General features: G+C 37.0%; 1 protein-coding gene across 4 annotated transcripts in view; it reads right to left on the minus strand.

Moving 5' to 3' along the window:
* Positions 1 to 765: 765 nt before the first annotated feature.
* Positions 766 to 23,266, minus strand: part of TRAPPC8 (trafficking protein particle complex subunit 8) — a 52,797-nt gene continuing 30,296 nt past the window's right edge. For 2 of the 4 annotated variants that reach the window (XM_059859857.1, XM_059859841.1), the window contains 13 exons: positions 22,894 to 23,020; positions 21,689 to 21,846; positions 20,442 to 20,884; positions 17,941 to 18,088; positions 16,611 to 16,707; positions 16,087 to 16,155; positions 15,930 to 15,970; positions 14,186 to 14,371; positions 13,600 to 13,701; positions 6,902 to 6,949; positions 5,419 to 5,564; positions 3,776 to 3,865; positions 766 to 1,810 (listed from right to left, as the gene is read on the minus strand). In XM_059859857.1, coding sequence (XP_059715840.1) covers positions 1,576 to 1,810; positions 3,776 to 3,865; positions 5,419 to 5,564; positions 6,902 to 6,949; positions 13,600 to 13,701; positions 14,186 to 14,371; positions 15,930 to 15,970; positions 16,087 to 16,155; positions 16,611 to 16,707; positions 17,941 to 18,088; positions 20,442 to 20,884; positions 21,689 to 21,846; positions 22,894 to 23,020 — 1,890 coding nt within the window. In that variant the 3' untranslated portion in view covers positions 766 to 1,575. The remainder of the gene's footprint in view (positions 1,811 to 3,775; positions 3,866 to 5,418; positions 5,565 to 6,901; positions 6,950 to 13,599; positions 13,702 to 14,185; positions 14,372 to 15,929; positions 15,971 to 16,086; positions 16,156 to 16,610; positions 16,708 to 17,940; positions 18,089 to 20,441; positions 20,885 to 21,688; positions 21,847 to 22,893; positions 23,021 to 23,266) is intronic. The other 2 variants (XM_059859866.1, XM_059859849.1) reach the window with 1 other exon arrangement.

Genomic DNA, 23,266 nt, shown 5'->3' on the forward strand with positions numbered 1-23,266 from the left:
TTACGCATTTGGGTCTGCAGTGCTGAGAAGCTCCACGAGCTGCTTTGCCCTGCATCATCTCATCTCACTGCTCTGTCATTCAGAGACTCTCAAATTCTCACCTGTTTACCTGCCAGCCAGTGCTCAATGGCTGGATCTCACTGTGAGTTGCCATTTGTACCATCTCCAGCCTCCATCAGAGAAGCCCAATTCCCTCTACAGGATCTCTCTTCATCCAGTTTCTAAACATGATGCTCTTGATAACCCACTTTGGACAGGCTGTCTTAAAATATACACCAACTGTGACTTAGAACACTGTGGCATACAGAGCACAACAATGTCATCAATAATGATTTTTCTTTCCCTAAATGGTGTAAGACAGAAAAAGCAATGATGACACAGCTTAAGGCTACAATGTTGAGAACCTTTCTGATTATTCTTTCAAGCTGAACATCAGCAGAAAAGGACCTGAGGCCTGAAGCAACAAATTCATTGACAGAGAATATTTCAGTATTCTATTGATTTAGCAACATGATCCACAGTCCTATTGACTTTGAAAGGTTATGTGCTGTGAATGGTTCCAAGACTTTCAGGAAGTCTAGAGCCCTGGAGACAGTCATGCAGTAGTACCAAACATGAGTAAAATTGGAAACCTTACCTAATAAGAATAAAATGCATCAGAAGGTCGATGCACTGTCTCGTACACCAGCACTGTCCTGTAATAGCAGCAGCACCTGTGGATTGCTACAACTGCATGCAAAGGGAAGCAAAAAGGCCACCAGTCCATACAGTGAATATGGTGTATGCTTTATTCTATTTACAGTACATTTGTTATAAATATAATACATTTCTTGAAAATCTTGAGTAGATTTTTTTTAAACAGATCAGTTGTTATAGTTACATAATAAAGTAAGTGACAATTTAAATGACAATCTCATGGTTGTGAAATAGTGCATTCTGTTTTGAGATGAATGAGAAAATACTCAAACTGGTTCAAATTTTTTTTTAAATACCCTAGGTGGACTTTTATGTAAACCTTGAGTAGTCACCAGTTTCCATAAATATGAAACCAAAATCTTAAACTAAAGAACCGAGAATCAGAAATGGATTTGAGAGATCTTATTGAACTTCACAGCAAAGTTGGGATTTATCATGACTAATGGCTTCAGACAGGAAAAAGCCAATGAGGTTTTCTTCCTGAATCATATCCTAATGCAGCCACAAATATTAAACACACCATGCTGGAAGTTGAACAGCAGTCAAGCTGCATTTTTGACAGGGCATCGGACATACAAGTATGTTCAGACCTGCAGTTAGAGTATTTTATGTTATGAGCATCTTAATTACCAGAGAAGAAATACATTATAAAAGGATAAATGTATGTTCAGTCCAACGTGCATTGCATCAAGAAACAAACTGACAAGTCATCTGAATATTTTGCTATTTTCTTTTCTACACGATCTTTAGTAACAAGTTAGATGTTTGAGGTGCTATTTCAAAAAAACTGCAGCAAAATGTCAACCAGCAATGTAAGAAAAGAATCCCATTTATTTTTTCTTTTAGTGCTTTTGTTGTTTTGTTTTTTTTAGGAAGTGGTCAGATATTATTGATAATAATCAGTGCAGGCATGGAGTTCTGCTGACTTGTTTCAAACAAAGTAACTTGGTCCACGAGCTTGGCAAATACTCTGGGGGTTCCAAGGTTATAGACACCTGTATGTACGAAGCAAGCTTTGAGCTGCAAGCTATAGACCTCCTGGCCTTTAAGTTGAAGCTTGTACTGTGTTTGCCCAAGCCATGTAAAAGATCCATGTATTTCTAGTGCTTCAGAGCTGAAAAAAAAAAAAGTATAAAAAATGTTAACTCTCTGCACTTGAAGCATGTATTACCAATTTACAGGACTCCCTCCAAATTTTCCCAAGATTTCAGAATGCACTGTGTCCTCCTCACCAGGCCCTTACAAAGACTGACACTTCCTAAAAACTTTTCAGAAGTCAGTAGGGAACTTATGTTACTACGCTGGCTCTCCTTGGATGAGGGCCAACTGCCATTTGTCTTTGATGCTGCTGAGTCTCTTTGACTGCTTGCCTATAATCACTACCCTTAAATCACTGCCTTCCCCGAATGCATACTGCTGTCTTTGTTCTGCAAACCCTCCTTATCTTTAAGAGTACGTTTTATAGTAAGACAAAGCTGGACTTTGCAAGGATTAACAGCTGCCATCATAGCTTCAGACAGAACTCCACTTAACATTTTATTGAGATACTGTAATACAACTTCAAAAAACAGATCACCTGTGTCTGTCTTCTTTCCTACTACATCCCTATCCACTCACACCCGTTCCCAAAAATACATAAATACACACACAGACTCAGAGTATCTAGGGTACCCTTGGGTAAATTTAGAGATGTTTATGTCCATCCATGAGCTCAATTTAACTCTGGGTCTTACCAAATATTTTTTAATGTTCTCTGTCTCATTTAAAAACCCTTATAGTGGCTCTCCCCTTAGCTCAGATGAATCATTACAAACCTTTAATGGGTTTTTTTTGGTTCCTAATGTACTGTATGCTATACACAGGACATTAATTCCACTAAATTGTAAAATGAAGAACTCAGTGTATTCTCAGCTCTCTACATAACTGGCACATAACACTAAATGTAGTAACAATTTTCAAATTGTCACAGTTTAAGGAATTCCTATTTCAGTCATTCTTAGGTCTGTCCCATGAGCTAGAGTTAAATCAGACTGCATGTCACACAAGAATAGTCAACATGGGCATACACGGCTTTAGAGACACTGCACTGATACATTAGGAGAGAGCGTGTGAGGGGCTTTTTTTTTAAGCAGTTCCAAGGTACATGAGGAGTACACTATCTTTCCAAAGACATGTCTTCCAATATAACACAACACGACCATCTTGTCAAAAAACAGATCAGTGAATGGCTCCCTAACTGTACCTGAAAAGTGATCCACACAAATTTTCTGTCTTCCATTTAATGAACCTGTGTATTGGGCTCCGGGCTATTAAAATCTTACTTGGCTCCATGGACTGTTGGCAAGAAGCCACTGTTCCCCCATAACTAAGCCCCTGCATGTCTTCACAATCTTTCTCCCTTCCCTGATGGCAAACAGACTAGGTAGTATTATATCTAAGAGGGCAGAAGGGGAGTTGTCACCTGCATTACTCATGAGTTGAAGTTGCCTTGTTTAAACAGAAGTGGCAGAATTACAGTGGTATAGATATCATGGTACTGAATTCTCTATCCCACAAAAAATCTTCAGTAAAACTTTTAGAAGCAGCTCATGAACATTTCCTCAATGATAATATTTTCCCACATACTACTACAGTACTATGCAAAAAGGCAGTCATAAGAATCAGCTGCTAAACCTAGAGGAAGTCTTAAAAATATCCACGGTTCTCCAAAATTTTACACGAAGCCAAATTGTGAGAGGAAGTTGCTGTCTACATATTACTCAGAATTTTAAAAACGAGAACCTAACAACTTACGTTTAATAAAGGCTGGTGAAGTCCCTATTTCACTAGTGGAAAAGCATTTCCCTTTCTCTAGGAAAGATCTGCCAAGTTTTAACTACTCAAGAAGTAGGCCCTGTATTAGCAGAGACTGAAGACTCACAGTTAATTGCATGAGCCCTTTATCAACTTCAATTCTTTCAAAGAAGCCACTGTAGAAAAAATCTATTCTAGATATTCAATATAGTTAAAATATCACAAGACTCCCCAAGCTAGGAAGGGTTCTTAAAAAAATATTGGTTTATTAACATCTGCACACTACCTTGTTGGTTTATGCCGCAAATCAATCATCACATCTACAACCGCCTGGGAACAATTGGAAAGTAGGAGAGTGACAGGTACCAGACAGAGGCTGCAAAGAGAAACAGTTCCACATTAAAGAAAAAAAAAATGCTATTTTGGATAATCTTAATTATACTCTGAAACAATTAAAATGAATTCCAGTAACAGGGAATTTATGTATAGTTGTTAATTATGCCAATGTAGGTAGAAATGTAATCACTTACACTGACTAGAGCTACTTATAATAAAAGTTGTCAATTAAGGCAAACTGCATTGGCTCATTTGGGCCAAATGAAGTTACCACCTCCCTTCATCCAGCTGAGAAAGGAGACAAAAAGCATAAATACCATCTCAGTTTACAGGAAATCTGCTTGTGTGACATGAGACAGTCCAGAATGGGATAACATGGTCCAGTACACTATTTTCTGCATTTCTGGTTGGCACACTTTGACTGGATACTTTTCTTCTGCACTGCCTCCCACAGATGAATTGCTTAGACACTAGGCCTTAAGTTAGAACCTAAACAGTGCCCAACCAGAACAGATAGCATATGTATACCTGGATTTAATGCAGGCCTTTATACTAAATAAAATTAATACAGTTAATTGATATTCTGCTTGTTCAAAATTACTATTATCATTTCTATAAATAATGCTGCAGCAGGAAAGACCCCAAGATATCAACAGGCAGGAACACAAACTACTGCAGCTAAAACAGCTCTATGTATTCAGCAAGTGATTTGTGTCACTGGAATTCCTTGCCATTGCCTAAACAGTTTAAGTATCCTAAACCTGAATAGTAAGAAAAGAACAATTTGAGACTGTAACCAATAAGAGGCGAATGTCTTACAGGGCTAATGCATTCTTTATCACTGTCATTAAAATATAGCACCTTATAGAACATTTAAATGTTAGATTTTAGAAACAAATCCCTTTCTTTTGACAACTTACATTGTTATAAAAAACTGTAACACAGTAGGGTTTGCAGATAAACGACTCAAGCCTAAACAGGTACATGTTTCAAGTACAACCCATTTAATGTTCAGAACTTAAGCCAGGGGGTTTGTTCATATCATTGCAATTTTGAAAGACTCATGGATTTTACAGGCTCCAACCAATTCACTGTAGCAACAGGCTTTTTGACAAAGGTTAATACTGATATTCTTCCAGGAGACAAGCCCCAGTGATCTGAACTGTTAACACCTTTTCTTCTGACGTAAGTTAGAACCATGTGCAGCTAATCCTGGCAAGTGAGATGTTGCAGACATAACAGCTCCTCTGAGCTAAAAAGTACATCTTTCCTTCTGTCTGGCTTCTCAAAGAAATCACACTGTTTACTCTGACAACAAAAATAAACACAAAGGAGCAGACTATTTTTTTTCAGTACGTTTGATAACATTACTTGTTAACATTAAAACTGTGAGCTATGGTGTTACAGTCCATTCTTTTTTACCTCAAACTTTCATTTTACCTATAAACTTCTGAAGCAGTGAGTTTAAAAACTGAACAAGATTTCGCACTTGCATACCAGACTTTAATATCATAATGCACACAGCATCTCTCAAAAGGATTTATATCAAATTAACAATATTTTTTAAGTTTCTAAAGGTAATGCTTCACTAACCTTTTTTGATGAAAAGAATGATTAAAAGACTCTGGATAATGAAGACTTGTCTTAATAAGATTAGAAAGCTGCTCCGGTGTTGGTCTTGCAGGTACCGGTGTGTTTTCTGGCCGAAAAAACTTTAAGAGAACTGTTTCTGGAAGTTCCTGAAACAAATTTAGAGTAACATTGAAAATAGTAACATAAGTTACAATTTTCCATTGTGAACTATAACTCATAAGGGAAACAAATTTGCAGCATCATGAAGCTCACATTTTTTTTCCAAGGTGGTTTGTATTTAAGCATGCTGGATGAGGAACTGGTATGATTTATCTATTACCCTCTTTTGAGACAGATTTCACAGTTGTTTATGAAAACACTATCTGTGCAAGTTTTATAAAAGCATGGTATTGTTGCAGTGGTTTGCTAGTGCTCGGGTTTGGTTTCTAAGGAAAAGGGACAGCATTTACACTGTTCCCTGTTCAGCAGCTGTACCTAACAACAAAAAAAATCATCACCTGCCCTAGGAAGTTCAAAACAGGAAAGCCAATGCACAAGTTTCCCAGAACAGATCCAAAGTAAAGCAAACAAATTTACAGGAAAGTTTGAACACTGACAGAAGGATTGAATAACAGAGTTTCTTAGTTTCTTTGAAATTGCTTAACAAGCAGTGGCAGATATGAAAGTTACCTTTTGTCCCCAGCTAAAAGCCCAATACAAGCTCTAACACACTACTTGGGATTCCCCCTAATCCTTTGGATGGACTGAGTCTCTGAAGCAGAAGAAATTAAGTGATACAGAAAGCTGCAACCAGCCTGCATTTGGTGCAGCATTTCTGTCCAACATCATCTAATCTGGTTTGTGAGCAGGATTTATTTAGGAAGGGGTCTGCCCTTTAGTACTTCTTTATGAATCTATTCTGCAGAAAATCCAACTTGAAAGGAAAAAAAGAATTTGCAGCAGTAAATGTCGCTGCCTACTAAAAACACATGAAACAAGATTTTTAAAAAGCCACCAGTAAGCTGGTACAGTATAATAAAGTTAATACTTTTCATTAAAAGGTGATAGATTGTATCACCTTTTAAGTTGAAAAGAAACAGTACAGGCAATGAAACCTGATTTAAAAACCAAACACATTGGGCATTTGGAAATGTGTGTGAACACCTTAGTCACCATGATGACAATACCAGGAAGACACCAAATGTTTTCATAGGGTTGTAAGGCTTCCCTTTGAAAGGAAAAGGAGTTTTTTCAAATATAATTTGAGAAGAAAAAAAGATATTCCATAATAACAATACAATATATTTTAAGTGTTGAATGAATTGGGTGTTTCCATCCTACCCTATTCTAATAATACAAACTGACAGCAAGAAACACAGCAGAGATTATAGGTTCGCATTTAAATTATTCTCTCTCCTCAAATAATAGTCCAACCAATTTTCAAGGCTGTTTTCAACCACACAGCAATATCCTACACACTGTAGTTTGCCCTAGAGTCAATTACCTGTTCCAAGTCCTCCCAATCAGAATTCCCGAGTATTTTTTTAAAACCCTACAAAAGACAAATACGAATATTTACCTCTACAAGTAGACAAGAACATCATGAAATGCAGCAGAAACATTTACTGGTGAAAGTGCAGAGTGCTGTTTATACTTCAAACCTTTAGTTCTAATATTACACCTCTGTCAAAGGACTGGAAAGCAGCAAAATTAATCATTTTCCAGCAGAGCTAAACCTTAATTCCAGCCACCTTCTGGGTGTCAGAGACAGAAAAGATATCTGTCTCTCCAAGTTTAGCTGCTCAGACTCTAGGCTTTTTGTGATGGTGTACCTAGAACAAAGGCTAAGATATGACATTTAGCCCATTTTTCTCTTACCTAGTGAATGGTTCAGGAAAGAATTAAGGACTTACAAACAACAACCAAGAAGATGTGCATACAGATCAGAAAGCTACCTAGAGACTGCTAATAAATGCTAAGTTCAAGGATGCATTAAACTCCTGCCCTACTCTGGAGCTCGTGAAATTGGATCAAGGCTTAAAAAAACCAAACCAAAAGCCCACACCTACTTGGCACCCGTACCTTCCCTTCAAGAAGATACACCAAGCAGTAACAGTCTTATACTCACAAACAAAGCAAAAGAAAAATCAAGAATGGAACAGGTGATATTTTGTTGCTGAACTCCTTGATTATCAGCCCAAATGAAGTACTGCCTTTTAAAAGGGGGGAAAAAAAAAATCTGACCCCTAAAATCTGCTTGCTGACCCAGTGTGGTTCTTTGCAAAGCCTCCAGAAGTGTCACAAGCTCCAGTAACCAGCATAAGCTGTATACAAGAAAGCCACATCAACGGTTAGGATTGTCCCTTTCAAAAAACAGTTACAGTGTAATTTGAGTGTCTCATCTATACAAACTGGTAGGGGTAGAAAGGCTTGACAGGAAGAGGTTAGAGGAGGAGTGTGTGTTTTTGTTATTGTTTTACATTTTATAGCTGCATTTTAAAGCTTTTTCGGTTTTGCCTAAAAACATACAACAAGCATTATCACCAGAACAACAGTGCTCTCTCAGTTATGTCCCAAGAGCTACAAATTGCACAACTAGTGCTTGGAAAGTTGTTTTCTATTTTCAGAACGCTTCTTGTTGCTCAAAGCCATTTACAAAGGCCAGCTTCAAACAAATACACTCAAATCTAAACAGAAGATTTCTAATTCAAGTAGAATAATCTCAACATCTTCACTTATTTGTGTTACAAGAAAGTCCCAACCATTAGAGTCTGGTATTTTGCTAGTTTGAAATAGCTATAAATCATCTCTATATACACTTCTGAAATGGTGCTTTAGTCATTCACACCAGTTTCAGATCTCTCCTGCAATTATGCTTAGCTAAAAGTTGAAAAAACAACATTTTAACAATTCAAAGCATCTCTTAAAAGATGTAACAGACAGATCTACCCATAATAAATTCCTTAACGTCTTAGAATGCATTTCCAAATTGAGAAGTTCCTCCTTTCCATCAGAGAGACAGAAGTGATGGTATCTTCACATACAGTCACTTTAAAATATTTTTATACCCAATATTACACAAATTAAAGTTTTCAGTTTCATAAACAGTATTCTTAGAGTCTGGGTCAATGTGCCCTTAAGCACACCAGAAAAAGGTAAGCACTGTAATTTGATTTCCAAGTTGTACAGAAAATCAGCATATTTGGCCCATAAACCACAAGTCACACATGGCCAAAAGGACTGACATGCTCTGTTAAAGGGCACGTCAATTATGGGGGACCAGTATGCACAGAAGAAAACCCTAACAGGAAAATCTTGAATGGAGATAAGCCTAAGTAAAAGCAGAATATATGAAAGCAGTAGAATAAGAGTGAGACTAAATGATGTGCTTTTTTCCCTTTCCCATTTTAGATCTGAGAATTTCCATTTTAAAACCTCAGTTTTAAGTTGCTTTTTTCAACATGTGACTCATCTATATTCACTCTAGCTCTCAACTTACAGAAATGACAACTCCAGGAACAGTATTTTACTGGTATCAAGAATAATGCATTTGAAAACAGATACCTTCAGCTCTGCAGTCCAAAATGGGTAAAACAGCAGATCAAATGCTGCAACTATTTATAATATTTCATTCATGACAATAATATAAGCCAGATCTCCCAAACTGGTACTGTATCTGCTCCATTAATTGATAAAACAGAGTGAAAAATGTGTATTTCAGCTCTTGACGTTGATTTACCCTTAAGAACTTTGCTTTCCCTCTATTGAGGTGGTTTAAGGAAAATCTTAAATCCTTCCAACAATCTTGTTTTATTCAAGCATATCCTCCCACATATTCTGTAAAAAAAGTCCTGAACTAGCAAAAGATGTCACTTCCAGTAATAGGAAAAATAGTTACTTAAACCCTACCCTCTCCTGCATTTCAAGAATTCCTGCTTCCAACCAAACTGTTGCTGACTCACTAAGCTGCATACATTTTAAGAAAGCTGTCTTGCCTAAAATTATCCTCTCTGCCTGCATCCATTCTATACACATTTTATGGATTTTACTTTGGGCTAGCACTGGTCAAATTCACAGGACTAAATGTGCAGCCCAGAAGAACATCATGTGCAATCCTGAAGCACACCTGGAAAGGACGGATGCTATTCCCAACATGCCAACGTTCGAATGACAAATCTCTAGGCTGCTTCTCACCTTCCATTGGTGTGAAGTCTTTGCAAACCAGAAGTGTGTCAAATGTCCTATTACTTCCACTATTACTTCTATCCCACCATATTACACTGCACTTTTCTTTCAGAATCTATTGGATTGAATTCACCAGATTAGAAAAACACGGAAGAGAGCAGTAAGTAATAATATTAATTAACAGCCCTAACTGTGATTGGATGTTTAATGCATTTGAAGTCTTTGTGCTTTCACTAATTTAAGGCAGAGAGGTCAAGAAGAAGAGACAGAGTAGCTGTGTTTCAGGTGTAATCTTAAGTTGACCTTCAGTTAAAACTACTTGATTCCAAAAAGCATGTTTCAGAAGATAAATAGAACCTACAGCATTACCATAGTCAAAAAAACCAGCCATGATTTACAAATACTCATCTGAATTTGTAAGTGAGGCTTTTATTTCTTGGCCTGAAATGAATCTATTCAAAGCAATTCACTTTACCTTACGTGATTTTTTTCTTCATATAAACTATTAACATATATCACTTTGTGGCACCTTCTGAATCAAGGTAACAAACTATATTTAGCATTTTTTCCCCTACCTTTAGCCAAAGGACATGCTTTCAAAAATACAAATGACAGGAAGGGTAAGAAGATAAATGTTTTCCATATAATCCAGAGAGATTTCTATATGAAACACATGAACGCTTTAACAAAGTCACTATTCTCTAAGTGTTCCTTCAGCACACTACATGTTATGGTTCCAAACTTCTAGAACATAAAAGTGAAAGTAGCTCATCACATCTCCAGGTAGGCCTACTGTGTCCAGTAGCCCATGCTCAAAAGTAGTGCTATTTCATTATATTAAAAAATCTCTAGTGTAAACAGCAACAAAAACCATCTGTATTCAGTGACAGAAAACCAGCTTTAAAGTCATAGTTATTGTAGTGGTTGGAATGAAAAAGGATTAGTATCTGTAATTCTATTCTGAATAAACATGGGAAGAAAAGAGAGCGCATGAATTTGAGCATCAAAAAACTTGTATAGAATTTTACTGCTGCTTACCTTTTTTATATGTTTATAAATTTCTACATATAGAAATTTTACCCAGAAAAACATTTTAGCCTTTCCCCCAAGTCCCACTGTAACCAGAAGTTCTATCTTGATTTTATCAAATCCTATCACAAGTTGTGCTACTACGGTACAGGAATAATTGCACCCTGCTGTCTGTTACACATCCCTGTTGTGCATTAAACGTCCCACAAAGAACCAAGCAGAAGTAACCACCCATCACATGGCTCCGTCAGCAGTCTAATATCTTACAGACACAGGAGGATGAATTTATGCCAGTTCACCCTACCACCAATCTACCAGCAACTGCTGGAACAACTTAAACACAACTGTGCTGAAAAATATCAATCTCCTGTTGTTCACTACAGTGCCTTACTGAAGCTTTGTTTCCCTGAACAGTAGTAGAAGCTTCTGTGAATCCAAACTATATATTTTGAAGCTGGCAAAGAGTTAATCTGAGATACAGCACAATTGACAAATTGACAATGTAGCATAAGCCAACCAGTACAGAGAATTTGACCAAAATATAAAGGAAGTGATCTCATTTTGTTCAACAAAGTTGTTTGATTAATTCGGCTAAGATCTGAGCCATTTCTCAGAGGACTAAAAGAAATAAAGGGGGGGGGCAGAGAGGAATTTTGTTTCATGTTTCCTCTATGTCCATTGTAAGACTCTTCTTGGGCTGAGGATAATTGTCTATTTCTGCCAGACAGACAACAATTCCTTTGCTGGATACAACAGCATGAAGCTAAAGAAGTCAAGAACAAAGTCACTGTAGAGAAGCAACAAACAAAACTCAGCAATAAATGCAGACAGTGGACTCCTGCATCCTAGGTGACACCCTGTTCAGAGTCTGGAATTATTTTTTTTTTTTTCCCCCAGATCAGAGCAGTCCTCTATCATTTATGAACCAGTAACCCATGTGTGTTGGTAAAAAGCATGCACCTCCATCTCCCTCTGCTGACCAGTCCTCAGAAAACAACCAACTTCAATACTGTCAGCACAAGGCAAATCAGAAACAGTGTAGAGTAGTTTCCAACCCTGTTCATGACTTAAGAGAATAAATACAGACTTATAAGACAAAATTTACACTGAAAATACTAAATTAGAGGTAAAGTTTTCTACCACTTAGAGGTAAATTTTCTACCACTGCTCCCCCCAGCTTTTCAATGCTTGTGTTACTTTAAAAGAGCAAAATAATCCAAAGACAATATACAACTCTTAAGAGATTAAGTACATTATTTTCTATATCTAGCCTAATTGAATTCTATTTTGGGGAGTCTTTTAATTCTGAAATGTGGACTGAATGAAGTAAACTGCTGCAAAGTCTCAAATCAATTAATTAGTTACACCTCAGCTCCTACCTCAGAGCAGTCTATCTGCTCTCCCCACACTATTATGAGCCAATTAAAAAAAGTAGTATGTAAGGATATGCAATTTCTCAATTCTTAGCAGTCCCGAGATCACAGGTTCTTGAAATTTATGCTAACTGTGGGCTTTGGTTATCATGAGGACACAGAATTTACATGTTTATTAAAAAAACCTCAACAACCAAATTACTCTTATAGCAGATTTCAACTGCATCACAATGCAGATACTTTCTTGCTCCCAACCAAATTACAGAATGCTTCAAAGGAAGTGTGCTCTTCATGCTCAAGGAAGTGAATACAATAATCAATGTACAATCTATATGAAGATAGTTGCAATAAAACCTGATGAGAAATAGATTTTAGACAGAGAATGCTAATATAGTAGCATATAGTCCTCAAAAAATATTGAGAGTACATACAGATCCTCCTTGTTGCTAGTGGCAGGATCAATTTCTTTAATTTGATATTGATTGTGATACAGAGGTCCAGTCAACAAGAAATGTGAATTTCTACCCATGCCCTATTCAGTCACTTGTTTATTTTAGGATGCAGATGTGATTAATTTCTATTTTCTCTTCCTATTCATTTGAGAATCAGAACTTGATGAGATCAGAAGCTCACAGTATAGTGTCTCCTAAACTTAGATGTCTACAGTGTGATCTAATGTTCTACATATACATTAAGACAGGGAAAGTAATACCTGAGGGGGCAGCTGTCATTAGATTAATACAGCCTCTTGTTCTCCTCAGCATAGCTAGAGCACATGTGTGCCAATTCCCATTTATTTCATTGCACAAATAACTAAGTGGAAAAAATTATCTTAGCCATGTACAAATACTTAAAGGCTGATGAACCAAAGCCAAATGCACAGCTTCAGAGTAATTCACTACTTGCATTATAGCACGGTATTTATGGAAGACATTTGTCCTGTATTGTTTTCTTGACAAAATTAGTTGATAGTACTCTTTGCTGCAACTTTAAGAGCTCACTAAAAACTATATATTACGTTTGCAATATTGATAAAAACATTAAGCATGGCACCAAAACAAGAGGGAACAGCAATACGCTGCTCAGGAGAAGTCTAAACAAGCACAAGATTTATTTCCTCTTATTCTAAACGTTAGTCTTCTTCATCCACAAACTGAATTTAGTACAGACATTTTTACAGAACCTTATCTGTAACTTCCATAGTTGTTATCCATTCATGTACCAGAAGACAGCCACCAGTTTCTTAGAGATGCTGTTTTCTTTCAACAAGGAAAATAACTATAAACTTTACCATTTTACTATTAACTTTGTTATGAAATAATCACCACCTTTCATGCCATTAACAAGTTTCCAGTTCTACCTGAAACACCAAAGAAGAGTTTACCTCAACAAGAACTCATCAACATGCTTACCTGCATATTGCTTTTCTCATGTTTCAACTGGGCCTGGCTAGTTCAATACAGAAGACTAAGCAAACCTGGAGTCAGCCTGAATTATTTAGTAATAACACATATCTGATGTTAATATTCTACAAAAGCTTCCACTTACATACTGGGGAATCATTAAGTCTTTACAGAAAGAAGCAATTGTAAAGGAAAACTTCACAGTAGATTACCTGCTTCTGAGGAAATGAAAAGGCCTCCTTCCCAACTGTGTTAAGGGCAACATGATGCTGGCCCTCCAAAATAAGCTGCTTGCTGTCTTCCACAACATATGCCTACAGAACATAATACAAAGACATCTGCAGACCAGAAACCATAAGATTCATAACAGAGAATTACTGACTGCTCCCTAACTTAGGTGGAAAATGCTGTACTGATCAAAACTTAGAGACTAGCATGACATATTTCTGCCAATTTCCACTGCTCCAAATCTTCAAAACAGACTGGGTCACTCTTACAGTTCTGTAAGATCAAGCATTAACAAGTCTCTTAGTTTAAGATGTCATAATTTTCTCTTTTAAAAGAGAGATTAGAAGAACTGGGTGCATCCAGAGTAATACAGGGACACTTATTACAGTAATAGATACTAAGACTGTCTTTGCTGCTGGCATCATTATAGTTTGACTGTTTTCAGGAAAAAAAAAATTCACCCATAAATTCCATATGTATATGCCTGAAAGTTCAGGATACCACATAAAATTATTTTCTAGCTATAATGTTTCATGTCCAAATTACCACAAAGGCCACAACCATACATACCTTCCACAGTACCACAATGTTCAAGTCAACTTCACTGCATCTTTGTATCAATCTGACCGTTTCATCAAATGATTGTTTCACTGCCCTTTGAGATGCATGAGTATGAGATTGCACATGTGTTCTTTTAAATTCAGAGGATAAGCTTTGGAAAAAAAAGTCTGCACAAGGACTGGCTGAACTTATTATCTACAAGAGAAAAAAAGGAAGAAAGTGTTCAGAACATGATGTGAGCTGACTCAAGTGACTCTAACAGAGCTAGCTCATCATTATAGCATTTCAGTTCCATTATCCCAGTGGGCTTCCCTCTGCAAAGCTACAGGATGCCAGACAGCTTGGTTTCTGTGTCTGACCTGTTAGAGATCAGAATAGCTAAAGGGCTGCTAAATGTAATATAGGGTACACAGCGCTATAACTTGCTAGTTTAGAACAACTGCCAAACTTGGAAATAGGAGCTTTGATTATTATCACAAAACAGCCTATGTGATATATCAAATCTATTAAAGAGAGCTGAAACATCCAACTAAGTCACACAAAAGTCATTTTTGCTTACTAATATTTTCCTCAGCTTAGCTAGAATTATTTACCTAAGTTAGAAACATACACTTTGCTAGCAATATCAGAGATAACAGATGTGCACAGCACATCCCCACAGATACATGGCACAAACAGAAATACTGTGCTGTCATGTGTACCAAGCTCTTCCAACACCAAAAGCCTGGCAAAGAAACTGGTTTCTAAGAGCAATGATACTGTGTCCTGTTGGAGGCAACAACATAAGCAAGGAACTTAAGCTTTGCAACCCCTCCCTTTCAAACATGCTAGCTTTTCCAGAATATGCTGTTGCAAAACTGCTAATTATTGCACTAGCAGAATGCTGATACCCAGGGAGAAAATCCACCTTTGGAGCCACTGCTCAGAGAGGAGGACTCCCTCACCGTCTTTCCGCTGTACTAAAATGTTCTCAAGGAAAGCTAAAGTTCCTGTAGCTCAGATTCCAACTCTAAAAATGCACAGAGGTATCATCTACCTCAGATTTTTAGTCCTGATTTCAATTTATATGCCTATGGAATGAAATGGCAGTGAATAGGTTTTCTTTGGCTTTAAAAGCTGAATAAATACAGGAAAAATGTATGCTCAGCATAAAATAAGCAATCTGTCATTCAACTGACTAAATCCACTATGCGGATTTCTGACCTAATGAAGGAGGCCTACCTTCCTCTGGTTTTGGGAAAGCGTTTGTAGTACCAAGATAATTTACTGAGAGGATTACTCAGTATCTGTGTGTTTAAAAAAGATTAGAAGAACATGCTAATCTAGAATCCTAAACTTCTAAAAAAATCAGACTCCTTGAATTCACTGCAACCTCCTGTAGTAGTTTTGAAATTCAGGCACCAACATCCATTAATTTTCCAGTTTTTCAAATAAGCTGTAATTAGAATTTTTAGCCTGTGTTAGTAAAAGGATAATTAAGAACAAGAATCTAATATCTGCAGGCCTCTACTAGAAAACGAGAGGTCTGGGACATACTTAAAATAACTACTCTGAAGAGCTGAAAAGGAAGGAAAAGCATTAACAAAAAAGCCAGCATTGTAATGTGATTCCAAAGTAGCTCAGCTGTGGAGCTGGGATCCTAATATTCCTGACTACAAGCTAGCCTAAGTTACCTTACCACCTCTCTTTGTCCTTGCACATGACAGGGACACGTTACTCAAGACAAAATATGCAGTTGTACCCATCCACTTACCTGTTCATTTCCAAAGACAATATCTGCAAATGTGTAATTTTCTAAGGGATAAAAAGAGAAAGCACTGTTTTAGCATCATGAGAAGTCACAACTTCAGCATACAGTATGCAAAAGAGTATTTTTTTTAAAAAGTTACCACATTCAAGAAAAAACCTACCTTCTGAGTTTTTGCATCTCACTGCTTTAAAACACAACTTTGCTCGCTCTCTGCTAGCCAGTTTAGTATCTGAAAGAAAAAGGTGGCAAGATTTTTTTATTCGCTCTCAGCATAATCAGAGTCCATTAGACAAAAGTCAGAAGTCTTGAACATTCACAACCAGGAAACACACCAATGACACCCAACAAGCACAGCTAATCAGGCACAGCAATGCCACACAACACAACCATATTTCTTGTGAGGAAAGTTATCAGCTACCCCACACATGGATTTCTCTACATCACAGAAATAATTTACCTGTAAATTAAGCTTGTTTTTAAAATTCATTAAGTCTGAATAAGTTATCTGTAAATACATATTTCATGAAATATAACAAAAGAGGGGCTTTAGTACTTTTTGAATGGACAAAGTTATTAGAAACTAATTATTCTAAAAGCCAAATTCAGTTCCTTGTAAAATTCTTTTAACTGTTTTTATCAGCCAGAAGCTAGACTTGCCATCATTTTGGTGATAAAGATACACACCTTTGTCTCCAGAGATGTTAACAGATTTTTGAAGCTTCCAGTGCTTGCTATTGCTTGAAACTTGCACTATATGAAATTCCTTAACACCCGTCTCACTCTATGGAACAGACAAAAGTTATGTCAAAGAAAACCAATCACAACTGTGATGTGCTGCATTGCACAGTAAGTGTTCACTGCAAAGTGGCACTGTCAGAATCTTAATTTAACTCATTATTCACACCACTCATAACACACAGTACTTAGAGACAAGGAGAGATTAAAGACCCGCTGTAAAGTAAACAACAGTCCCAGATCACAGCAACTTCCAATTCCAGTAAGCAAAGCCACACAAAGAGAAATAAGGATCCTCCAGAAAAAGACCCACAAACTAGTATTTTAGATTAAGAACAACTTTAACAAAAACTAGGCTTTTTGACTCCAATGCAGAACACTGTCCACAAGGCTGCTTAGTTTCTAGGATTACTTTAGGAGCATTGCTATATCATAAATCCTAGAAACTCAAGATCTATTTTGGTCTATTTTGAGTTTAGCCAACTCTATTTAGGAGTTAGCTTCCTATCTTGTAAAGAGTGAGGTGGTAGTAGAAAAATAAGCCTCACATTGTTAACTTGGTAAGTCCGTTATAAAAACATTCCGCCCTCCTTAAAGGAGTGGACAATATTCAGTAAATGAAGAAAAAACCAGAGTGTACACACCTTTAAAAGAAAACGACAAATCAGCTCAGTGGTTCCATTACCAACTAAGTGTCTATGAATTCTATGAACAAATAATTCAGTTACCTTGCTTTGTGATTGAAAAAATGGGAGCAGCTTTGCCAAAAAAATGAGTAAATTTAAATTAGCATGGTTTCAAAAACTGAGTATTTTCATCTGCTTTAGTAAGTCAACAGACATATCTGTATTTGGATTATAATAGTAAAAATGTCTTTATAGTTTGGTGATAAATGTAAACAGAAAAACTTCCTTCAAATTGGAGCTTAAATTCTGACTTCAACATTACCACTAATTCTACCAGTGTTTCCACTGAAAGGAGAAAAAGTTCTGAATAAGACAACCTTGGAAGCTGAGATCAAGAACATTCATCAATTTGGAATAAAACTTCCTAAAAACACTATGAACTTTAGTCTTGCAATATGATTAGTATAGGAGACTTCCAGAGAGTTAGGATATAACTTCACATTAATACTCTTTCCAGCAGTAACTGAATGATCAAATATGCAAGGGTTTTTTTGTTGTTGTTTGCAAAGTTACTGTAGAAAAACTTGAGTCTTGGTTCATATCTGCTGAGCTTCAGGACAGTACTATTATTATTAATACAAATAAGAACTTACAGTATTGATATTTTCTACATCCACAAAGAGCAACATGTTGTCCCCTCTGCCTTCTTCATCCCCAAGTGCATTACTTCTGCAGACAGTAGCCCGAATGTGCAGAGACCGACTGGTACAAATAACTGCAGTGTGCCTTAACACTCTATGACTAGGAAAGGGAGGAGAGAAAAGAAAAAAAAAATGACAACATTTTGAACAACCAGGACTTCCCAGAACACGACATCAAGAAATTTAGCTTTTATGTTTGTCAATATTAAGGCCATTAGACAATCTGTTCATTCCAACCACCAAAGATACTTCTTTTCACTGAAGATATCCTATCAAACCTACTTTTTTTTTAACCATCTTGCTGCATGGATAGGTGCTCTTTAAACACGGTCTAAACCAGTGTGAAACATTGGAGAAAAAGGTTCAGGTGTTACCATGAAGAAAAACACTTCAGAAATGTTTCAGATGTTAAGACAACTGGCAGAGTGAAAGCAAACAGACATGTACTGGCACACAGATATCATTAAGCTATTTAATGCCACCAAATGCTCTGGAAAACAGTTTCTGAGTAAATAAGTGAGAGAAAGACCACTACTTAGTCACATCTCTTGCCATGAATATTTACTAAAAAGCACTTAGAATACCATTGCATTCAATAAATTCTCCTGAAAAGAGGATTTAAAAAAAAGAGAATCAAACCACAGCTACCCTGCTATTTCGAGGAATGCTCAACCTCCAGGACAGCAGTCCCTTTGTGAAAATTATCTTCCTGCTTTTCTAAGGAAGAAATAATCTTTACAATTCCATTCATAGACACCATCAAAACACTTGAGCTTTTCCAATGTAGAAGCTTTTAGTTACCATAACTTCCACTTGGAAATATTTTAGAGGCATGTAAAAGTTTGATATGCATTACCTACTGAATATGTTGAAACAGTGTGACACTTGGTTTTGGGAGGGAAAAATCAGTGGCTTCCTAAACTCTACCACACAATGTCACAATTACAGAAGAAACTTTTAAGCTTTGCAGTTAAGGTTCAGATATACAGATACCTGTATAGCTTTCAAGTGGTACAAATTACATAATTTTTTCAACACTTAAAAGCTTTGCTCCATCTACAAGGAGCACTCTTAAACCTGAGCAGTTGCCTTAAGTTCCCCTCAAAACTTCAGTAAGTAAGGAACAAGTACATTACTCAAACAACCCTCTTCCATCTCTCAAGCACCTCTGTTTCTGAATACTATGAGTTGTAAGGGGACAAATTCCCTATTCCTACAGACTAGCTTAGAGCCAAATGAAATACTAACTATGATATTTCAGAAGCTACAGAAGAGTCAAAACCAAGGGTGCATTTGCACAACTTCAGTTTTGAGAATATGCTACTGATCCACTCTCTCAACCATCTTCAACTTACTCTGCTTTGGTTTACACCCCAAACCAGCCACAGAGTACACGAACTTTGTTTCTCTCTCAGAACTAGCCTAGAAAACAAGCTTCAGCCACAAGAAGACATTAACTAGAGTTTATCTGAAGTAACCCTGGTACAGACACCAAGTGCGCAGGTTTAGGCTGGGATAGTTAATTTTCTTCATAGTAGTTAGTAAGTGGCCATGTTCTGGATTTGTGCTAGAAAATGTTGACACAGGAATGTTTTTGTTATTGCTGAGAAGGGCTTACACAGGATCAAGGCCTTTTCTGCTCGTCACCCCACACCACCAGCAAGCAGGCTGGGGCTGCACAACAGGGTGGGAGGGGACACACTGGGATGGGTGACCCCCAACTGACCAACAGGATATTCCATACCATATGGTGTTATGCTCAGCAACAAAAACAGGGAAAAGGAGAAAGCAGGGCCTGGATGACATGTCTTCTCAAGTAATCGTTAAACATGATGGAACACCCTTTTCTGAAAACCTGTCTGCCCACAGGAAGTGGTGAATTAATTTCTTGGGGCTGTTTTAGCTTGTTGTGTCAAACTTGACTGTGGACTCTCTCAAAATGGTCCAAGAAGAAACTATACAACAGTGTGCAAGTCAAACTTGGTATTTAACCCCTGGAAAGAGAATATCCTTCATCACAATACAATTACAAACCAAATTTTAACTAACAATAAAATCTTTCCTTCAAGGCAAACAAGATTTTGTTTTATAAAATGTAGAAACAAATTAGGTTATGATTTTTAACCCTACACCTCAGAACAATGTGGTTCCAGAGGAACTAAATATAAACAAAGGTTGTTTTAACAGAATTCCATTAACCCTCCTTCTATTAATTTAATAATTTAGTATTTACTACTGGAATAAAAGCAGTGTAGGCTACACAATTTCCTATGGAAATTAGACCATATAGTAGAAAAAATATTGCTTTAATAGCAGATAACAGGCCATTTTCACATCATCACAGCAACTGAGAGAAATTCTGTAATATTTACTTTAAACCATTACAATCACAGAATCACAGAATCTAATGTGGCTAATAACTATGACAGAGAAGGTAGATTAGAAGAACTTACCACATTTTTGAGTGCTTTTTAATACTTTCATAGTAAAACAAGAAGTTAATTTCATGAACACCTTCTTCATCTGGTCCCCGTAACCACATTGGCAGCTGCACTGAAGCCCCAGGAAGAAGAACAGCATCAGGAAGTGGAACCTGTATTACTTCAGGTGAACCTCCCGTGCCAACCCCAAAGTCTGCAGAAGAAGCTGAAGAGAGCAGTGCTGTTCGCACAGAGGTAGGATCTGTCACAACAGTCTTGTAAGCACTACAGTTCTCAGAGGCTGAAGGACTTAGTGGTGTTAAAACAGCAGTATTTCCACCAAAAGTGAAAAATTCTGGATGCTTGGACACAACCTTCAGTGCAGTAAGAGGACACTTGCTTACATTTACAAATTCTACATATGCTTTTCTGATTTCTCCACAGAGAAGCCCTGTAGGAAAATTTATAAAGAACACCTGTATGGGAAGAAAAGGAAAAAATAAAAACCTGAAACTGAGCCAAGTTAAGAATGCCCCAGCTGAAAACAACCATTAACACAAACTCTACTGCTGTCTAGAGCTTCCTGAGGGGAAGTGAAGAGGGAGGTACAGACCTCTTCATCCTAAAATCCAGTGATCAGACATGTGGGAATGGCTCAAAGCTGCACCAGGGGATGGATGTTTAGACTGCACATTAAGATGCATTTCCGTATGGAGAAGGCAGTCAAACAGTGGAATAGCTTTCCGGGGGGTGGTCGATGACCCAAGCAGAGACCACACTGTTCAAGAGGCATTTAGACAAAGCCATTAACATACTGTAACTTGGTCAGGCAGCTGGACTGGATGATCACTGTAGTCCCTTCTAGCTGATCCATCCTACTCTATAAGCCCCTGCCATTAACCAGTTACCCAGACCATTTAAATAACCCTAGAAAGGAAAAGCACTGTATTTTAATTAAGCAGCTGAAATAACTTTTCTAGACGAATGGCAAGCAAACAGAAAAAAACTTCTTTGCCTGTTCCTCATTTATCTTAAAATCTGGGTACCAAAGCTGTTGAAAACTAAAATTCTAAAGGGAATACAGCAATTTCAGAAGGATACTAATTTTGAGGCTTCAAGTTTCAATTAAAAAAAACCCACACAAGTTTGTCACTAACAGATCAGAAATTACCTGGGAAGATTTAGGCATTAACAAAAGCCAAGCTGGCATTGTTAGAATTGTATTTATAAATTGCATTTAGCTATTTTCTCAAAACTGCCAAAAGGAAGTAGCTACATACCTCTAACAAAGGCATTTCTTCTGTAATAATGGGATCTAAACGTCGATCAGGTCCATATTTAATTGATGTTTTTTCCTCTTTTGTGTTATTAAGTCGAGGTCCTTGGATTTCTAAATCTTGTCTTCCTCGTACAGACAACCCATTGGAAACAAACTTTCCTGAAAAAAAGTTTTTTAAACTTTTGTTTAGTTGGGTTTTTTTAAGTAATTCCTGACTTTGTCTGTAAGAAATGATCCAAAGCTCCCAATCCAATTTCAAAAGTTAATTTTTGTTATTGGGCCCGTGAGGTGTTTATTGATTAAGCAGTATCACCAACAAAGAACTATTCAGAGCTTACAGTCACGTAATACATGGCTGGCTTAAGTTCCAAGAGCCAGTTATCCATTACTGTGGACTTTCTCTGCCCTTCAGTAGTTTGACTACAACTGGAAGGGAAGCAGCTGACATAATGCATGAAAAGCTGATGGCACTTATTTCCTTTCCCAATTTCTGCCAGGCTGGAAAAGTCACTTAGAGGATTATTTCCTTTAAAGACAGCTACCACTCTCCAAATGGAATTTATTCAAAAGGTTTCCAGCCTCTAAACAAGCTTCTATTTCTTTCAGACACTTGCACATGTTTTAACCTCCATTTCATCTAACAACTAAATTCACCACGTGAGAGACAATTTCAAATGCATGATTCAACAAAACAGATCAGGTAGCATGCAATTAATTGTCAATTTATACAGCAATGTAAAGGAAAGAGAATTCAAGACGCTAAAAAAAAAAAAGCTGTCAGCCAAATTTAAATTTAGGAATCTATAAAAAGGACTTCAGTGAAATATTTAGACAAAAAGTTGAAAGTTAACAATGCAAAAAGATGCAGAAGAAAAATTAACAGCAAGAGAGTCAATGGAAGCTGCTATAGATTCAACACGGCTTAGATGGAATATTTACATTTTGATTTTTTTACTGTTTCAAAAATTCAGCAGATTTAAAAGAAGCAATGAAGTACGGATCTGGCACCCTTCCTTGTGGGATTCCTACAAGAGCCAATTTGTTCTTTTCCCACTTCAGTTGTTTCTCTTATTTCTACATCCCTACCTGATGAAAGGCCTTGTATCACGGTACTCAAACACTAGACACTAGAATTTAGTTCTACTCTGCAGAAGCCAAGTCTCCTCCTTCCAGAAAACACACAATTTAAGGTAATAATACACTCACCTGTCTGTAATCCAACAGAAGGATCTATCCCATCCAATGACACAGCACCTTGAACACTGCCAAGATTATAAACGACTCCCAGAATATGTAGCTCCCCTGTTTGATGGGGAAAGAGCTTTAGTCTTGCCTGTGGAGATACGTTAAATTTTTGTTGTTGTTGCTACTAGAAAGAAGTATTATTACAGTTAAATGTCCAATTGCTAAACACACTCATGGCTACATTTACTTTATAGCTGTGTCAGCTATAACTGCAACAGCAAATATAGATCCATTACTAGATTGTAAATTTCATACATACAGAATTAACCAAACCAGTTCACAGCTGAGAAACGCTCACTACATTAGAAAAAATTCCTAAAAGTTAACCTTCACT

This window comes from Haemorhous mexicanus, chromosome 1 (assembly GCF_027477595.1).
Source record: "Haemorhous mexicanus isolate bHaeMex1 chromosome 1, bHaeMex1.pri, whole genome shotgun sequence".
Taxonomy (NCBI): Eukaryota; Metazoa; Chordata; class Aves; order Passeriformes; family Fringillidae; genus Haemorhous; species Haemorhous mexicanus.